At 46.8% G+C, this 21,534-nt stretch overlaps 1 protein-coding gene across 1 annotated transcript in view; it reads right to left on the reverse strand.

Moving 5' to 3' along the window:
* Window positions 1-21,534, reverse strand: part of LOC120946665 (tetratricopeptide repeat protein 31-like) — a 121,529-nt gene that overhangs the window by 15,312 nt on the left and 84,683 nt on the right. The window contains exons 9-13 of the mRNA XM_040361281.1: window positions 17,761-17,902; window positions 11,497-11,601; window positions 8,777-8,867; window positions 8,578-8,641; window positions 6,900-6,977 (exon numbers count right to left, since the gene is read on the reverse strand). Of these exons, the coding sequence (XP_040217215.1) occupies window positions 6,900-6,977; window positions 8,578-8,641; window positions 8,777-8,867; window positions 11,497-11,601; window positions 17,761-17,902 (480 nt within the window). The remainder of the gene's footprint in view (window positions 1-6,899; window positions 6,978-8,577; window positions 8,642-8,776; window positions 8,868-11,496; window positions 11,602-17,760; window positions 17,903-21,534) is intronic.

A 21,534-nucleotide genomic window follows, 5' to 3' on the forward strand; every position in this document is an offset into this window, starting at 1 on the left:
AAATCTTGGGAATCAATCTCACCTTCACTGAGATCCCTTCACTGGTTGCCAGTAAAAGACAGAATTGCATTCAAAGCACTCTGCCTGACACATAAGTGCATCCATGGGAAGGCTCCTAGATATCTATGCGACAAGATCAAACCGCACAATTGCAACCGCATTCTGCGATCCACCGACCAAAACCTGGTCAAGGTTCCTAAAACCAAATACAAGTCCAAAGGAGAAAGAAGGTTTGCTTTCCAGGGCCCCAGGCTTTGGAATGCTTTAACAACCAGCATTCGGTTGGAGCAAAACCACCTGTCTTTCAGAAGGCAGATCAAAACCCTGCTTTTCTGAAGGCATGAGACACAAACAACCAGCGCCCAGAGGCGATTCAGTTCGCATGTGCCGCGCTATACAAATTTTTTCATTCATTCATTCATTCAACCATACTAGTCATAGACTTATTATCCTCCAACCATTCTACTCATAGACGTATTATCCTCCAACCATACTAGTCATAGACTTATTATCCTCCAACCATACTAGTCATAGACGTATTATCCTCCAACCATTCTAGTCATAGACGTATTATCCTCCAACCATTCTAGTCATATACGTATTATCCTCCAACCATACTAGTCATAGACTTATTATCCTCCAACCATACTAGTCATAGACTTATTATCCTCCAACCATACTAGTCATAGACTTATTATCCTCCAACCATACTAGTCATAGACTTATTATCCTCCAACCATACTAGTCATAGACTTATTATCCTCCAACCATTCTAGTCATAGACCTTATATCTCCAACCATACTAGTCATAGACTTATTATCCTCCAACCATTCTAGTCATAGACTTATTATCCTCCAACCATTCTAGTCATAGACTTATTATCCTCCAACCATACTAGTCATAGACTTATTATCCTCCAACCATTCTAGTCATAGACTTATTATCCTCCAACCATACTAGTCATAGACTTATTATCCTCCAACCATACTAGTCATAGACTTATTATCCTCCAACCATACTAGTCATAGACTTATTATCCTCCAACCATACTAGTCATAGACTTATTATCCTCCAACCATACTACTCATAGACTTATTATCCTTCAACCATACTAGTCATAGACTTATTATCCTCCAACCATTCTAGTCATAGACTTATTATCCTCCAACCATTCTAGTCATAGACTTATTATCCTCCAACCATTCTAGTCATAGACTTATTATCCTCCAACCATTCTACTCATAGCCTTATTATCCTCCAACCATACTACTCATAGACTTATTATCCTCCAACCATACTAGTCATAGACGTATTATCCTCCAACCATACTAGTCATAGACTTATTATTCTTCAACCATTCTAGTCATAGACTTATTATCCTCCAACCATACTAGTCATAGACTTATTATCCTCCAACCATTCTAGTCATAGACTTATTATGCTCCAACCATACTAGTCATAGACTTATTATCCTCCAACCATTCTAGTCATAGACTTATTATGCTCCAACCATTCTACTCATAGCCTTATTATCCTCCAACCATACTAGTCATAGACGTATTATCCTCCAACCATACTAGTCATAGACTTATTATCCTCCAACCATACTAGTCATAGACTTATTATCCTCCAACCATTCTACTCATAGCCTTATTATCCTCCAACCATACTCATAGACTTATTATCCTACCATACTAGTCATAGACTTATTATCCTCCAACCATACTAGTCATAGACTTATTTCTCCAACCATACTAGTCATAGACTTATTATTCCAACCATTCTACTCATACTTATTATCCTCCAACCATACTAGTCATAGACTTATTATCCTCCAACCATTCTAGTCATAGACTTATTATCCCCAACCATCTAGTCATAGACTTATTATCCTCCCATACTAGTCATAGACTTATTATCCTCCAACCATACTAGTCATAGACTTATTATCCTCCAACCATACTAGTCATAGACTTATTATCCTCCAACCATACTAGTCATAGACTTATTATCCTCCAACCATACTAGTCATAGACTTATTATGCTCCAACCATCTAGTCATAGACTTATATCCTCTCCAAGACTTATTATGCTCCAACCATACTAGTCATAGACTTATTATCCTCCAACCATTCTAGTCATAGACTTATTATGCTCCAACCATTCTACTCATAGCCTTATTATCCTCCAACCATACTAGTCATAGACGTATTATCCTCCAACCATACTAGTCATAGACTTATTATCCTCCAACCATACTAGTCATAGACTTATTATCCTCCAACCATTCTACTCATAGCCTTATTATCCTCCAACCATACTACTCATAGACTTATTATCCTCCAGCCATACTAGTCATAGACTTATTATCCTCCAACCATACTAGTCATAGACTTATTATTCTCCAACTATACTAGTCATAGACTTATTATTCTTCAACCATTCTAGTCATAGACTTATTATCCTCCAACCATACTAGTCATAGACTTATTATCCTCCAACCATTCTACTCATAGCCTTATTATCCTCCAACCATACTACTCATAGACTTATTATCCTCCAGCCATACTAGTCATAGACTTATTATCCTCCAACCATTCTAGTCATAGACTTATTATCCTCCAACTATACTAGTCATAGACTTATTATCCTCCAACCATACTAGTCATAGACTTATTATCCTCCAACCATACTAGTCATAGACTTTTTATCCTCCAACCATTCTAGTCATAGACTTATTATCCTCCAACCATACTAGTCATAGACTTATTATCCTCCAACCATACTAGTCATAGACTTATTATCCTCCAACCATTCTACTCATAGCCTTATTATCCTCCAACCATACTAGTCATAGACTTATTATCCTCCAACCATACTAGTCATAGACTTATTATCCTCCAACCATACTAGTCATAGACTTATTATCCTCCAACCATACTAGTCATAGACTTATTATCCTCCAACAATACTAGTCATAGACTTATTATCCTCCAACCATTTCAGCCACAGACTTATCTTCTAACCATTCTGACCATAAACTTCCTATCCTCCGCTATCTCTACTCTACTATCTGGCCACAAGCATACAAGCCTGGAGGAGAGAGGAGCAGGCACAAATCTCCTGATAAGAATTTTAAGTTGAACTAGAAATCTGCCAGAACACATCTGAGTTATCAGGCTGAACACATCCCGGGTCGCTCATCAAAACGAAAAATAGTAAAAGCTGTTGCCTATTTTGATTGTGGTAAATGGAGGCGGCACATTCCTTGGCTTGATAAATGTTCCCACAAACATTTCGTTGGTTTGGCTGGATCCTAAATATTTAGGCCCAGATTCACTACCGAGATACGACGGCGTATCTCCAGATACGCCGTCGTATCTCTGCGTTGCTCCGTTGTATCTATGCGACTGATTCTTAGAATCAGTTACGCATAGATATCCATTAGATCCGACAGGCGTAAGTCTCTTACGCCGTCGGATCTAAACTGCATTTTTTTTTGACCGCTAGGTGGCGCTTCCGTCGAATTCCGCGTCAAGTATGCAAATTAGCTAGATACGCGAATTCCTGAACGTACGCGCGGCCGACGCTGTAAAGTTACGACGTTTACGTTAGGCTTTTCCCGGCGTATAGCTGCCCCTGCTATATGAGGCGCAGCCAATGTTAAGTATGGCCGTCGTTCCCACGTCGAAATTTAAAAAAGTTAAATCATTTGCGTAAGTCGTCCGTGAATGGGGCTGGACGTCATTTACGTTCACGTCAAAACCAATGACGTCCTTGCGGCGTACTTTGGAGCAATGCACACTGGGAAATTCCACAGACGGGGCAATGCGCCGTTCCGCAAAAACGTCAATCACGTCGGGTCACAGTAGTTTAACATAAAACACGCCCCCCCCCCCTTCCACATTTGAATTAGGCGGGCTTACGCCGGCCGTTTTACGCTACGCCGCCGCAAATTACGGAGCAAGTGCTTTGAGAATACAGCACTTGCCCGCGTCAGTTGCGGCGGCGTAACGTAAATCAGATACGTTACGCCTGCACAATTTTACGCGGCTGTACGTGAATCTGCCCCTTAGTAACCAGGTCCGGTCTCTCGATCTCCTTCTGTTGCTTTTGTACTTTCGGAAACTGAAGGCCATATCATTCACAAAGTATTGTGACATGAAGAGTGGGACCTTTGTGTTTCAAATAACACCCCCCCCCCCCCCTAAAATAAAAAAAATGCTAATTCACAACATATCTTTGACAAATTGCATCCAAGTGTAGAAATTAAAGCTGCTCCTGCATGTTGTATTTTCTACTTTGATTAAATCATATATTAGTAATATGAAATCTGTATTATATATATATATATATATATATATATATATATATATATATATATATATATATATATATGAATGATGAATTATTCCATAAGGAAGTTTATTTTGTATAATAATTGTTGTTTGTTTCTTGAAGCCATTTCCTCTGATACATTGCTTATTACGGGTTCACCCAGAATGCAGTGTGGAATATTAAAGCCAAATTCCACACACACAGATAACTGGACTGAAGGGTGTTTTTTTTTTTTATGTACCAGTATTTACCAAAAAAATAAGTATTGTATATACTCGAGTATAAGCCGAGTTTTTCAGCACATTTATGTGTGCTGAAAATGCCCCCCTCGGCTTATACTCAAGTCACCTTTTTGTGCCTGATCTCCCGGACTTTGGGGACCCGGTACCGGCCAGCCGTAGGTCCCCTGGGCCCCACTCTTCCTCTACAAGCGTGCAAAGTTTGTTGTCCAGGGGACCTACGGCCGGGGAGCACCAATTTTTCAAGCCGGGCACCCCTTCCATCAGGGGCGGACTGACCATTGTGGCCCTCGGGCACTGCCCGAGGGCCCCATGCCACTAGGGGGCCCCATCAGGGTTGCAAGGCTTAGTAAAACCAGGGACAGTATGTAAAAAACTGTGGGCCAGATTCTCAAACGAGATACGACGGCGTATCTCCAGATACGCCGTCGTATCTCTGAGTTGCGCGGTCGTATCTATGCGCCTGATTCTTAGAATCAGTTACGCATAGATATCCCGTAGATCCGACTGGCGTAACTGTGTTACACCGTCGTATCGTAACTGCATATTTACGCTGGCCGCTAGGTGGCGCTTCCGTTGAATTTCGCGTCGAGTATGCAAATTAGCTAGATACGCGAATTCACGAACGTACGCCCGGCCGACGCAGTACATTTACGCCGTTTACGTTAGGCTTTTCCCGGCGTATAGTTACCCCTGCTATATGGTGGCGTAAGTGCGGCGTACCAATGTTAAGTATGGCCGTCGTTCCCGCGTCAAAATGTAAAAAATTTTGGTCGTTTGCGTAAGTCGTCCGTGAATGGGGCTGGACGTCATTTACGTACACGTCGAAACCAATATGTCCTTGCGGCGTACTTTGACGCAAAGCACACTGGGAGATTTCCACGGACGGCGCATTCGCCGTAAGTGCAAAACGTCAATCGCGTCGGGTCACAGCACATTGACATAAAACACGCCCCCCTGTTCAAAATTTGAATTAGGCGGGTTTACGCCGGCCGATTTACGCTACGCCGCCGCAACTTACAGAGCAAGTGCTTTGAGAATACAGCATTTGCCCATCTAAGTTGTGGGGGCGTAACGTTAATCGGATATGTTACGCCGCCGCAAAGATACGCCGTTCTACGAGAATCTGGCCCAGTGTTTTTTTTTACATCTGTCCCTGATATGTCTGAAAACGACATGCTTTTGATGTGAAATTCCTCAGATTTTAGCTGCCCCACCTCTGCATTGCCTCCTGGCGTGGTGGCCATCTGTAAGCCCGGGGGCCCCATAATCTTCTATTGCCTGGGGGCCCCATGAGTTGTCAGTCCGCCCCTGCCTTCCATAGACTCCCATGTTAAATGGTAATTTCTCCTGTGATTTGGGGACTCGGTACAAGTCGGCCGTAGGTCCCCCTGGACCCCAATCTTGGCACCAATTTTACAAAGCCGGGCACCCCTCCATAGACTCCCATGTTAAACGTCAGTCTAGTCATGGACACAGTGAGGCATGCATGGGCACAGTGAGGCATGGGCACAGTGAGGCATGCACATGGACAAAGTGAGGCATGGACACAGTGGGCATACCTCCTAACATTTAATAAATCCAATGCGGGACATCTTGTTGAGCGGGGGGGCGGGGATCAAAGTTGTTAACCGGGGGGGGTCAGAGTTGTTGAGGGGGGGGGGGGTTTCTCCTACCTGTGCAAATACCTCTGTCCCGAATCCCCGCCAGCGCCCCATCCACCTGCAGCACCCCCTTCCACCTGCACCACACACCACCATCATCCACCATGGTCCGTATTTCCCGCACTGTGATTGGGCGTATATCGGTCATGTGTGCGGAGTCAGGACTTCTAGACGTTCACAGACAGGCCAGCCCCACGACCCACATGACGCCAATACGCCCAATCACAGGCCAGGCACCGGACACCAAACATGGCGGGGGAAATCAAACATGGAGGCACGGAATGTCGCCCCCCCCCCCCCCGTAATGTCGCGCCTGTTTTCCGGGAATCTAGTCTAGTCCGCGGGACACACTTAGAATTGCGGAATCTGGGACGGTTGGGGGGTATGAGTGAGGCATGCACATGGACACATGCAATGCACAAATCTATCTATTGGTGATAGAGCGGTGACAGGAGAGAGGGGGCGGCGCTCTTGCGCCCTCTATGGACGCACCGCCACTGGTGCTGACCCCAGGCAGAGCTTTCCATATTTAGAATTTTCAGCATGTAAAGAATTTGGAGCAAAATAATTAGTCGGAAATACAACGGCACCCTCAGCTTTGGGATGGAAGAACCCGAATATTACACAACCGCGACAAGACGGGGACGATCGGCTCACCATTTAAACGCATCTCTCAGTAGCTTTTCTGTGATCTGCTCGGTGATATTTCCCACCCACAAAGAGCAGCTCTGAGATCTGTGAAATAGAGAAAAGACACAGGAATTAATAATACATCTCCCCGTCATATCTTCCCTATGACATCACAACATTATGAGGACAACATGAAGCTTCAGGAGACTGCTGACATCAGATACGGTGATAACCAAGTCCTCCCTGAGACACCCCGAGTTCTGGAATTGTCCTTCCTTTTGTTCCTCACTGAGCTCTGTTAATGCTGAGATACACTATATATATTACCAAAAGTATTGGGACGCCTGCCTTTACACACACATGAACTTTAATGGCCTCCCAGTCTTAGTCTGTAAAGATCAATATTGAGTTGGCCCCGCCCTTTGCAGCTATAACACCTTCAACTCTTCTGGGAAGACTGTCCACACGGTTTAGGAGGGTGTCTATGGGAATGTTTGACCATTTTCCAGAAGAGCATTTTTGAGGTAAGGCACTGATGTAGGAGGTGTGGTGTGAGGTTATTTTGCCCGGCCGCCGCAGTACATTTACGCCGTTTACGTAAGAGATAGGCCGCCTAAAGTTATTCTATCAAATAGATGGAATAGTAATGTTAAGTATGACCGCTGTTCCCGCTTCGAGATTCAAAATTTTTACGTCGTTTGCGTAAGTCGTCCGCGAATAGCGATTTACGTCGTTTACGTCCACGTCGAAATCAATAAGCCCGTGCGGCATACTTAGCCGCAATGCACACTGGGAAATGTAGGCGCCCGGCGCATGCGCAGTTTGCAAAAAACGTAAAAAACGTAAGGTCAAACACTATTAACATAAAACACGCCCCCCTCCAACACATTTGAATTAGGCGCCCTTACGCCCGCCGATTCAGGCTACGCCGCCGTATATTAGCAGGCAAGTACATTGTGAATCATGTACTTGCCTCGCTAACTTACGGCGGCGCAGCTTAAATTCCTTAAGCTACGCCGCCGCAAAGTTACGCCAACGTACCTGAATCTACCTATGTAAATGCAAGACAGCTTGAACGGAATTCCGACGGAACATTCCATCGGATTATATTCCATCGGATTATATCCCACCGGAAATTTCCGATCGTGTGTACGGGGCACAGGGCCGATCCGCCCTATAGGCTCACTATGCAAGCCACTTAGGGCCCCGCAAAGCTTCGAAGGGCCCCCCAAATTACTAGAGGCCCCGCCTGGTGAGAAGTCATTTTCGGCCCCTCACCCCGCTTCTCAACTCGCTGGCTGCATGGGAGAAGAAGCAAGAAGTCATCACCCCCTGCTTCTCACTTTAATGTAAGATGTCATTTCCGACAGCAGAACACCCCCTCCCCCCGCTTCTCAACTCTAATGTGACGTGTCATTTTGCTTAGGGCCCCAGGGAGGTCAGGATCGGCCCTGGCGGGGCATTAGAGATTCCCAGATGGTAGCAGTTGGCCGGACGCATTCTAACGACCAATAAAAACTGCCTGCAGTAATATTCCTCCGCAGTCCCAGCGCTGAGCAGAACCCGGACACGCACGCTTGACTTTAAGATTGAGCAGAAAGCCAATAAAAGTGAAGCATTCTGGGAAGGCGTTTTATGATCCGCCGTCATCAGAAAGCGATTTGTACGATTCCTCGGAGCGGCAGGATTGCGCTTAAATACTCACAAGTCATTTAGGAAGAGCAGCTCCTCTTCTGCCGGATCCTCCAGGTTCACATTTTCCTGCAACACTGCGCCGCCGGTCACCGGAAAGGAGAGAAGAGTTACGAAGCGCCGGTCACATGACCCCCCCCCCCCACACACACACACCCCTCCCCCCAACCAACCAGAAAAAAAAAAACTGACGTTACTATTTAGAAAATTACCTTTGGCAGATATCGGAGCCTCCATGACAGCAGCCACAGATTCATATTCCTCCAGCAACGCGGCGCTCTGCTCCTGGGTGAATCCATGAACCTTGAAAGAGACATTTAAATACTCATTACAGAAGCACCGAGGGGTACGTCTCCTCCGCGGGAAGAACAATCCGCGGCGTTTACCGGAGATCACCGAATTACACTTCTCATTTACTTTGGTAAATCTTTGCATTCAGCTATTTAACCACTTAAGGGCCGAGCCTCGTTTTGAGATTTGGTGTTAACCACTTCAGCCCCGGAACTATTTGGCTGGTCGAAGACCGGGCCACTATTTGCGATTCGGCACTGCGTCGCTTTAACTGACAATTGCGCGGTCGTGCGATGTGGCTCCCAAACAAAATTGGCGTCCTTTTTTTCCCACAAATAGAGCTTTCTTTTGGTGGTATTTGATCACCTCTGCGGTTTTTATTTTTTGCGCTATAAACAAAAATAGAGCGACAATTTTGAAAATAATGCAATATTTTTTACTTTTTGCTATAATAAATATCCCCAGAAAATATAAAAAAAAAATGTTTTTTCCTCAGTTTAGGCCGATACGTATTCTTCTACATATTTTCGCAATAAGCGTTTATCGATTGGTTTGCGCAAAATTTATAGCGTTTACAAAAATAGGGGATAGTGTTATTGCATTTTTATAAAAAAAAAATTTTTTTACTACTAATAGCGGCGATCATCGATTTGTTTTTTATGACTGCGACATTATGGCGGACACATTGGACAATTTTGACACATTTTTGGGACCATTGTAATTTTCACAGCAAAAAATGCATTAAAAATGCACTGATTACTGTGAAAGGTTAAGTGTGACCTCATTTGTGTTTCTAACTGTAGGGGGGGTGTGGCTGTAGGTGTGACGTCATTGATTGTGTCTCCCTATAAAAGGGAACACACGATCGATGGCAGCGCCACAGTGAAGAACGGGGAAGCTGTGTTTACACACACCTCTCCCCGTTCTTCAGCTCCGGGGACCGATCGCGGGACTCCAGCGGCGATCGGGTCCGCAGGTCCCGCGGTCACAGAGCTTCGGACCGGGTCGCGGGCGCACGCCCACGACAGAGGGCTGGGCACTTGAATAGGACGTACCTGTATGTGCTTGGGCCCAGCCGTGCCATTCTGCCGACGTAAATGTGCAGGAGGCGGTCCTTAAGTGGTTAAAGGGGAATTTTTATTTATTTTTTTTGTAAAAAAAAGAAAAAAGGCCTTTATTTTTTTATTGTATTTTTGTGTAAATATGATATCTGAGGTCTTTTTGACCCCAAAATCTCACATTAAAGAGGTCCTGTCATGCCTTGTAATAGAAAAAAAGCATGACAGGACCTTTTTAATGTGAGATTTTGGGGTCAAAAAAACCTCAGCTCTCATATTTACACAAAAATGCAATAATAAAAAAAAAAGGCCTTTTTTCTTTTTTTTACAAGAAAATAAATAAAAATTCCCCTTTAAAGACCCACTGGGCAGAAGTGACGTTTGACAGCGCTTCCGCCATCCAATGGAATGGAGCAGAGCGGGGGACATCTTTCCCTCACTCGGCATCCAGCATGTGAGGGAAGAGGACCTGATCGTCTCCGCCGCTACCGGCGGCTCCGGTAAGTGGCAGAGACGACCGGAGCGCGGCAGGAGGGGGGCCATATCCCGCCATTGATAAAAGTGATCTTGCGGCGAATCCGCCACTGAGACTACTTTTATCTGAAAGCCGACCACCCGCTGTTGAAGAGGATAATGGGGTTATGGCCGCTATCTGTTACCATGACAACGTTTTTCTCCTTCAAACAACTGACTTATAATGATGGCGGAAGCCGTCGGCAAGTGGTTAAAATTAGTGTTCTTTTTCTAATGCCGCGTACACACGGTCGGAATTTCCGACAACAAATGTTTGAGAGCTGTTTCTCAATTTTTCCGACAAATTCTGGAAATTCCGATTGTGTGTAGCCAATTACCGACGCACAATAATTCTATGCATGCTCGGAATCAATTCGACGCATGTTTGGAATCATTGGACTTAATTTTTCTCGGCTTGTTGTAGCGTTGTACGTCACCGCGTTCTTGACGTTCGCAATTTCCGACAACATTTGTGTGACCGCGTGTATGCAACACAAGTTTGAGCCAACGTTCCCTCGGAAATAAATCCACTGTTTTGTTGACGGAATGTCCGATCGCGTGTACGTGGCATTAGACTACGAAATGCAAGTGACCTTGAGCTGAAAATGAATCTGCTTATGTGGCACCCTCTAGTGTGCTACTAGATTATTGCAGGAAAATTTAGGAAAATGTAGTCTGGTCGGGTTACTAGAGGTCAGGCGGGATGGAGCTACAGTGTGGGCCACTGGTACCTCCCCCTGGGTCTAGAAGCTTGGAGAAGCTTCTGTAAGTTAGTGGGCGGAGGCCAGGAGGTCCTGATCTGCATATTTGAGGCAATCTGGGCAATCCCCAGGCAGAGGGCCTAGGAGGGTGGCTGAGTCAGCCCTTAAATGAAAGAACTTTCACCCTCCTAATGTTGGTTGTAAAGCCGGTTAATGCGTCTGTCCCACTGACTTCCCCAAAAAAGTATCCCACTGGCGGGATCTCTGCACCGAGATCCCTGACTCCTCCCATTACTACGGCCATATCACATGTATTATAAATGATGGAGAATACAAGGATAGGAATGGCTCTGCTCCGTCTCACATTACCATGAGCTGTAGAACTTGACATGTATGGATCTCCTTCACGGCCTCCTCACACCCGTTGTCCAGCTGTAAAACCATCTGGAAAGCTTCTTCTGCCTCGGCATATCTCTGTGGATGTAGAAGTGGATATATTAGCTGGATAGAACATGGAGACTACTGGAGAAGAAAGTCCATTTCTTACTGAAACAATGTACTGGATGAGTGATGGGGGCATACAGCCCGACCTACTATCACCAACAGGGCTCCACAAATGAGAGGACCTACTATGACCTACAGGACTCCACAAGGAGAGGACCTATTATGACCAATAGGACTCCACAAGGAGAGGACCTACTATGACCTACAGGACTCCACAAGGAGAGGACCTACTATGACCTACAGGACTCCACAAGGAGAGGACCTACTATGACCAACAGGACTTCACAAGGAGAGGACCTACTATGACCAACAGGACTCCACAAGGAGAGGACCTACTATCACCGACAGGGCTCCACAAATGAGAGGACCTACTATGACCTACAGGACTCCACAAGGAGAGGACCTACTATGACCTACAGGACTTCACAAGGAGAGGACCTACTGTGACCTACAGGACTTCACAAGGAGAGGACCTACTGTGACCTACAGGACTCCACAAGGAGAGGACCTACTATCACTGACAGGGCTCCACAAATGAGAGGACCTACTATGACCTACAGGACCCCACAAAGGAGAGGACCTACAAGACTCCACAAATGAGGAACAAAAATGACCTACATGAGTCCAAAATGAGAGGCCCTGCTATGACCTACAGGCCTCCACAAATGAGAGGACCTACTATGACCTACAGGACTCCACAAACGAGAGGACCTACTATGACCTACAGGACTCCACAAACGAGAGGACCTACTATGACCTACAGGACTCCACAAATGAGAGGACCTACTATAACCTACAATACTCCACAAACGAGAGGACCTACTATAACCTACAGGACTCCACAAACGAGAGGATCTACTATAACCTACAGGACTCCACAAATGAGAGGATCTACTATAACCTACAGGACTCCACAAACGAGAGGATCTACTATAACCTACAGGACTCCACAAACGAGATGACATACTATAACCTACAATACTCTACAAACAAGAGGACCTACTATAACCAACAGGACTCCACAAAGGAGAGGACCTACTATAACCTACAGGACTCCACAAATGAGAGGACCTACTATAACCTACAATACTCCACAAACGAGAGGACCTACTATAACCAACAGGACTCCACAAAGGAGAGGACCTACTATAACCTACAGGACTCCACAAATGAGAGGACCTACTATAACCTACAGGACTCCACAAACGAGAGGACATACTATAACCTACAATACTCCACAAACGAGAGGATCTACTATAACTTACAACCTGAAACACACACAAGAAATAGGAATACATTCCGATCAAACCAACGTTCTGGAAAATGCATTTACAGTGGAACTTCATCAACACACCTAAAAATGGTTGTTTGGAAAAAAAATTAAATGCAGGGCTGAAGTCTAAATGAAAAGCATGGTGACCACAGATGCAATTCATGTAATCAGATGTACACTTCAGTGCTCTTACAATGATGTCAGCAATTTTAAACCTTTAGAACTAAAGGTCCTATGTATGAGCTACATTGGTCTCCTCTGTGTGCCATACTGATAGAGTTTCACCTTGTTTCTAGGGGGCTTGACTTTAAACACTGGACACCAGTCTGGTTTTTAGGACAATTGGGACAACTGCCCATATTCCTTTACTCGTACAAAGGGAACATTTTAGAGGCCTTTAAGGACCCTCTGATTGGACAGGATGAAGCCAGGAGGCCAAGTCTTAGCCCAGAAGTCCAAGGGGTAGATTCAGGTACCGCTGCGCACTTCTTACGGAGGCGCAGCATACCGTTTTTACCCTGCGCCTACGCAAATTATCTGCGCTACGCTTCATTCATGAAGCAGTAGCTACGTAATTTGCGCGGGCGCTCCTTAAAACTGCCCGACGTAAGGGCGCGTAATTTAAATGATCCCGTAGGGGGCGTGGATCATTTAAATTAGGCGCATTCCCGTGCCGAACGTAGTGCGCATGCTCCGTCGGGAAACTTTCCCGACGTGCATTGCGGAAAATGACGTCGCAAGGACGTCATTTGCTTCAAAGTGAACGTAAATGGCGTCCAGCGCCATTCACGATTCACTTACGCAAACGACGTTAAATTTTAAATTCGCGATGCGGGAACGACGGGTATACGTAGCATTGGCTGCCCCTGCTAATAGCATGAGCAGCCTTACGCAGAAACCGACGAACGCAAACGACGTAAAATGCGAACGCAGGGCGCGCGTACGGTTGTGAATCGGCGTGAGTATGCAATTTGCATACTCTACGCTGACCACTACGGGAACGCCACCTAGCGGCCATCGTAAGAATGCAGCCTACGATACGACGGCATAAGAGCCTTATGCCAGTCATATCTTAGGCTGCAGTCGGCGTATCGAGCTTTCTGAATACAGAAAAGTCGATACGCCGGCGCAAATTAGCAATTACGCTGCGTATCTATTGATACGCAGACACAATTGCTTTCTGAATCTACCCCCAGCAGTTTAAGGATTGTGTATCCTTAGAAAACATACAAATACCACAACCTCTTAGTACCCTTCCCTGGATACATCCTAAAGAAATTAGCATGCAAAGCTACAAAAGATGACCATCTGATGAACCTAAACATAGGAAAAAGCCAACACTGCCAACTCAACACCCAACTGATGACCCATATCAGCAGAAACAACAACGTTTCACGGGGGAGAGAAGCCCCCGTCTGCATCCCCTTAATACGTTGGCGTTTGTACGAATCTGGGATATCAGTAAAGCGTCATCTTGGACGTTCACTTGCAGAGCCGCCTTTTTTCTACGTCTGGATCTGTGTCGCCATTTAGCTAAGCCCCCACTCCTACAGACTGGGCATGTGAGGTTGGCACAACGTGGTTTGATGTATGAGAAGCCTACTGAACCCGACTCCTTCTGTCACCCATTCTGCACTCAGCAATGCAAGCTTGAAACCAGGACTTCCATCGTTCATTTACGCTTCTGGATATTATGGGTCTTAATGATCATCTGCCGCATCATAAATTACAGACGTCAAAAGGTATATGTGCAACCGAGCAAAACGCAGACATTAACATTTCGTATGGAGTCAAAGTATAAACTTCAAAATTTCACACACCGGTGATAAAATCCTGTGCGGTACCGCCAGGGACTACAAGGTGGCTTCTAGGATTGTACAACACTACACACAGAGCACTACACACACACAGAGCACTACACACACAGAGCGCTACACACACAGAGCACTACACACACAGAGCGCTACACACACACAGAACACCACACACACAGAGCGCTACACACACAGAACACCACACACACAGAGCGCTACACACACAGAGCGCTACACACACAGAGCACTACACACAGAGCACTACACAAACACAGAGCCTTACACACAGAGCACTATACACACAGAGCCCTACACACACACAGAGCCCTACACACACAGAGCCCTACACACACACAGAGCCCTACACACACACAGAGCCCTACACACACAGAGCCCTACACACACACACAGAGCACTACACACACACACAGAGCGCTACACACACAGAGCGCTACACACACAGAGCGCTACACACACAGAGCACTACACTACACACACAGAACGCTACACACACAGAACGCTACACACACAGAGCATTATACACACAGAGCACTACACACACAGAGCATTACACACACAGAGCACTATACACAGAGCGCTACACACACAGAGCGCTACACACACAGAGCACTACACACACACAGAGCACTACACACACAGAGCGCTACACACACAGAGCGCTACACACACAGAGCGCTACACACACAGAGCCCTACACACACAGAGCCCACCATACAGAGAGCACTACACACACGGAGCACTACACACATGGAGCACTACAGAGCCCTACACACACAGAGCCCTACACACACAGAGCCCTACACACACAGAGCCCTACACACACAGAGCCCACCATACAGAGAGCACTACACACACGGAGCACTACACACACGGAGCACTACACACATGGAGCACTACACACACGGAGCACTACACACACAGAGCACTACACACACAGAGCACTACACACACAGAGCACTATACACAGAGCACTACACACAGAGCACTACACACACAGAGCACTACACACACAGAGCACTACACACAGAGCCAGGGCCACTGATAGGGGGGGGACCAGCAGTCCTCCTGTAGGGGGCCCGGGCACACAGGGGGGCCCAAACAGCAGAAGGAATGGGTGTGGTCGGGCAGAGGTGCAATTACAGAAAGATGCCCTGTGCGGCTCTCTGCAGCTGCTGAAAGTTGATTTCTCCCGCGAGGTAGGCTGTACAGGGCCCTATGAAGTCTAGCAGCAGCCCTGCACAGAGCACTACACACACAGAGCACTACACACACAGAGCACTACACACACAGAGCGCCACACACACAGAGCGCCACACACACAGAGCGCCACACACACAGAGCGCCACACACAGAGCACCACACACACAGAGCACCATATACACACAGAGCCCTATACACACACAGCGCTACACACACAGAGCGCTACACACACAGAGCGCTACACACACAGAGCACCACACACACAGAGCACTACACACACAGAGCGCTACACACACACAGAGCGCTACACACACACAGAGCGCTACACACACAGAGCACTACACACACAGAGCACTACACACACAGAGCACTACACACACAGAGCACTACACACACACAGTATTACACACACAGAACACTACACACAGAGCATTACACACACAGAACACTACACACAGAGCATTACACACACAGAGCACTACACAGAGCACTACACACACAGAGCGCTACACACACAGAGCGCTACACACACAGAGCGCTACACACACAGAGCGCTACACACACAGAGCGCTACACACACAGAGCACTACACACACAGAGCACTACACACACAGAGCGCTACACACACAGAGCGCTACACACACAGAGCACTACACACACAGAGCGCTACACACACAGAGCGCTACACACACAGAGCGCTACACACACAGAGCACTACACACACAGAGCACTACACACAGAGCACTACACACAGAGTTTATGTAATAAAAAGAGAGTCAGGACTAGGATCTCGTTTCCTACAGAGGACAATCAGAATGAAATTATACTAAAACCAGACTGGATTCTGTGTGCAAAATCTCCAGTTCCTTCTACTGCTACAATAATACAACGATACTTCATACTGCTACAATAATACAACGATACTTCATTCTGCTACAATAATACGATACTGAATGGAAGACAGTGGAGGGACGGGCAGGAAGGGGTGGGGGACACTGAATGGAGGGATTGGCAGAGAAGGGTGGAGGACACTGAATAGAGGCCAGTGGAGGGATTGGCAGAGATGGAGCAGAGGACACTGAATGGAAGACAGTGGAGGGATTGGCAGAAAGGGGTGGAGGACACTGAATAGAGAACAGTGGAGGGATTAGCAGAGGGGGGGGGGGTGGAGGCCAGTGAAGGGATTGGTAGAGAGTAGAGAAGGGTGGAGGACACTGAATGAAACCAGTGGAGAGATTGGTAGAGAGGGGTGGAGGACACTAAAAAGAGGCCAGTGAAGGGATTGGTAGAAATGGGTGGAGGACATTGAATGGAAGTCAGTGGAGGGATTGGTAGAGAGGGGTCAAGGACACTGAATAAAGAACAGCAAAGGGATTGGCCGAGAGGGGTGGAGGACACTGGATGAAGCCAGTAGAGGGATTGGCAGAAAGGAGTGGAGGACACTGAATAGAGACCAGTGGAGGGATTGGCAGAGGGGGTGGAGGACACCGAGTGGAGGCCAGTGGAGGGATTGGTAGAGAGTAGAGAAGGGTGGAGGACACTGAATGAAACCAGTGGAGGGATTGGTAGAGAGAGGTGTAGGACACTAAAAAGAGGTCAGTGGAGGGATTCGCAGAGAGGGGTGGAGGTCACTGAATGAAGCCAGTGGAGGGGTTGTCAGAAAGGAGTTGAGGACACTGAATGGAGACCAGCAAAGGGATTGGCTGAGAGGGGTGGAGGACACTGAATGAAACCAGGGGAGGGATTGGCAGAAAGGGGTGGAGGACACTGAATTGAGCCAGTGGAGTGAGTGATTGGCAGAAAGGGGTGAAGGACACTTACATTGCAACCCTTCAGAGCTCTGCCCTTCCTGAAATAACCTTTAGGACAGGCGGCGGATAACTCGAGGGAAGTTTCGGCATCCATCAGGGCCTTGGGGTAGAGCTTCAGCTGTTCGTAGCAGTATGACCGATTGCCAAAATACCTGAAATGAAAGAAAGATCTGACACAGTTCACATTCCAGCTAGTCATGGTGTTAGAAGGTCAACAGCCTTCCCGTAATACCTGTACAATTATCACACTAACAACCTTCCATCACAGTACGGCCAGGCTCTTCTCCTGCAACCCACCCCAAAGGTGGCAACGGGGTGATTAGGAACAGAGAGGAACTAGAAAAGAGGGGAGGAAAACAAAAAAACAAGAGAAGAGGGTCAAAGACAAGAGAAAGGGGGAGAGGGGGACTCAGAGAATTCAGACAAGGCCCAAACAGGTCGGTTGGAGTGAGGGGAACTCATACCGTATATACCCGAGTATAAGCCAACCCACCTGATTTTACCACAAAAAAATGGGAAAACGTATTGACTCGAGTATAAGCCTAGGGTGTCCATCTGCATGCCTCACTTTGCCTCACTGTGTCCATGCCTCACTGTGCCCATGCCTCACCGTGCCCATGCCTAGACTGACGTTTAACATGGGAGTCTATGGAAGGGGTGCCCGGCTTTGAAAAACCGGTGCTCCCCAGCCGTAGGTCCCCCAGACAACAAACTTTGCACACTTGTAGAGGAGAAATTTGGCTACATGTGTGCCAAGGACCGGGTCCAAAGGACCTATGACCAGCCGGTGCCGGGTCCGCAAATTCACCAGAGAAATGACCGTTAAACATGGGAGTCTATATAAGGGGTGCCCGGGTTGGAAAAATCGGTGCTCCCCGGCCGTAGGTCCCCCGGACAACAAACTATGCACACTTGTAGGAGGAAGAGTGGGGCTACATGTGTGCCAAGGGGACCTACGGCCGGCCAGTACCGGGTCCTCAAAGTCCGGGAAATCAGGTGCAAAAAGGTGACTCGAGTATAAGCCAAGGGGGGCATTTTCAGCACAAAAAAATGTGCTGAAAAAAACTTTTTTAAACAACAAACACACACAGAGAAAGGTGTTTTACCTTCATGCATAGAATGCATAAAAAAGGTAAAAAAAAACCTTCAGCCTTTAAAACCGTTTTAAAACTGAAGAAAATAAAATAAAGCTGAAATAGATATATAGGAGCAAAAACAGAAAAACAGGGGTACTTAACTGGTAACTGTAGTGGAGAAAAGGTGATATTCACTAACCAGGTAGAGCAGCCTGATATGACTGTGATAATTTTAGGAATGGCTGGACTAAAATAAAATGTTTGGTCTGTAAAGGCTCCTATATATCTGAATAAGAGAGGAAGCACTCACATTGCCACATCCCCAGATTAGAAGGGAACAAAAAAACAGGGGTACTTAAAAAGTAACCCTAGGTCTGGCATAGAAAACAATGGAGAAGTAGAAAAAAATATTACAATATTTATTGAAAAAAATACTCTCTTTGCTACCTTTGAACGTGTCCTGATGAAGCCTAGCGGTGGGGGAGATGTGGATATTACAGTGGGGGGAGATGTCTGTGGACATTACAGTGAGGGAGATGTCTGTGGACATTACAGTGGGGGAGATGTGGACATTACAGTGGGGGAGATGTGGACATTACAGTGGGGAGATGTGTGTGGATATTACAGTGGGGGAGATGTGGACATTACAGTGGGGGAGATGTGGACATTACAGTATGGGGGGAGATGTGGACATTACAGTGGGGAGATGTGTGTGGATATTACAGTGGGGGAGATGTGGATATTACAGTGGGGGAGATGTGGACATTACAGTGGGGGGGAGATGTGGACATTACAGTGGGGAGATGTCTGTGGACATTACAGTGGGGAGATGTGGATATTACAGTGGGGAGATGTGGACATTACAGTGGGGGAGATGTCTGTGGACATTACAGTGGGGAGAGGTCTGTGGATATTACAGTGGGGGAGATGTGGACATTACAGTGGGGGAGATGTGGACATTACAGTGGGGAGATGTCTGATATTACAGTGGGGGAGATGTGGACATTACAGTGGGGGAGATGTGGACATTACAGTGGGGGAGATGTGGACATTACAGTGGGGGAGAGGTCTGTGGATATTACAGTGGGGAGATGTGGACATTACAGTGGGGGAGATGTGGACATTACAGTGGGGGAGATGTGGACATTACAGTGGGGAGATGTGGACATTACAGTGGGGGAGATGTGGACATTACAGTGGGGGAGATGTGGACATTACAGTGGGGGAGATGTCTGTGGATATTACAGTGGGGGAGATGTCTGTGGATATTACAGTGGGGGAGATGTGGACATTACAGTGGGGGAGATGTCTGTGGATATTACCGTGGGGAGACGTGGACATTACAGTGGGGGAGATGTCTGTGGATATTACAGTGGGGGAGATGTGGACATTACAGTGGGGAGATGTCTGTGGACATTACAGTGGGGGAGATGTGGACATTACAGTGGGGAGATGTCTGTGGATATTACAGTGGGGGGAGATGTGGACATTACAAAGGGGAGATGTCTGTGGACATTACAAAGGGGAGATGTCTGTGGACATTACAGTGGGGGAGATGTGGACATCACAGTGGGGGAGATGTGGACATTACAGTGGGGGAGATGTGGACATTACAGTGGGGGAGATGTGGACATTACAGTGGGGGAGATGTGGACATTACAGTGGGGGAGATGTCTGTGGATATTACAGTGGGGGAGATGTGGACATTACAGTGGGGGAGATGTCTGTGGATATTACAGTGGGGGAGATGTGGACATTACAGTGGGGAGATGTGGACATTACAGTATGGGGGGAGATGTCTGTGGACATTACAGTGGGGAGATGTCTGTGGACATTACAGTGGGGGAGATGTGGACATTACAGTGGGGGAGATGTCTGTGGATATTACAGTGGGGGAGATGTGGACATTACAGTGGGGGGGAGATGTGGACATTACAGTGGGGGAGATGTCTGTGGATATTACAGTGGGGGGAGATGTGGACATTACAGTGGGGAGATGTCTGTGGATATTACAATTGGGAGATGTCTGTGGATATTACAGTGGGGGGAGATGTCTGTGGACATTACAGTGGGGGAGATGTGGATATTACAGTGGGGGAGATGTCTGTGGACATTACAGTGGGGGAGATGTCTGTGGACATTAAAGTGGGGGAGATGTCTGTGGACATTAAAGTGGGGGAGATGTCTGTGGATATTACAGTGGGGGGAGATGTCTGTGGATATTACAGTGGGGGAGATGTCTGTGGATATTACAGTGGAGGAGATGTCTGTGGATATTACAGTGGGGGAGATGTCTGTGGATATTACAGTGGGGGGAGATGTCTGTGGATATTACAGTAGGGGGAGATGTCTGTGGATATTACAGTAGGGGGAGATGTCTGTGGATATTACAGTAGGGGGAGATGTCTGTGGATATTACAGTGGGGGGAGATGTCTGTGGATATTACAGTGGGGGGAGATGTCTGTGGACATTACAGTGGGGGAGATGTCTGTGGACATTACAGTGGGGGGAGATGTCTGTGGACATTACAGTGGGGGAGATGTCTGTGGACATTACAGTGGGGGAGATGTCTGTGGACATTACAGTGGGGGAGATGTGGACATTACAGTGGGGGAGATGTGGACATTACAGTGGGGGGAGATGTGGACATTACAGTGGGGGAGATGTGGACATTACAGTGGGGGAGATGTGGACATTACAGTGGGGG

This window comes from Rana temporaria, chromosome 8 (assembly GCF_905171775.1).
Source record: "Rana temporaria chromosome 8, aRanTem1.1, whole genome shotgun sequence".
Classification (NCBI taxonomy): Eukaryota; Metazoa; Chordata; class Amphibia; order Anura; family Ranidae; genus Rana; species Rana temporaria.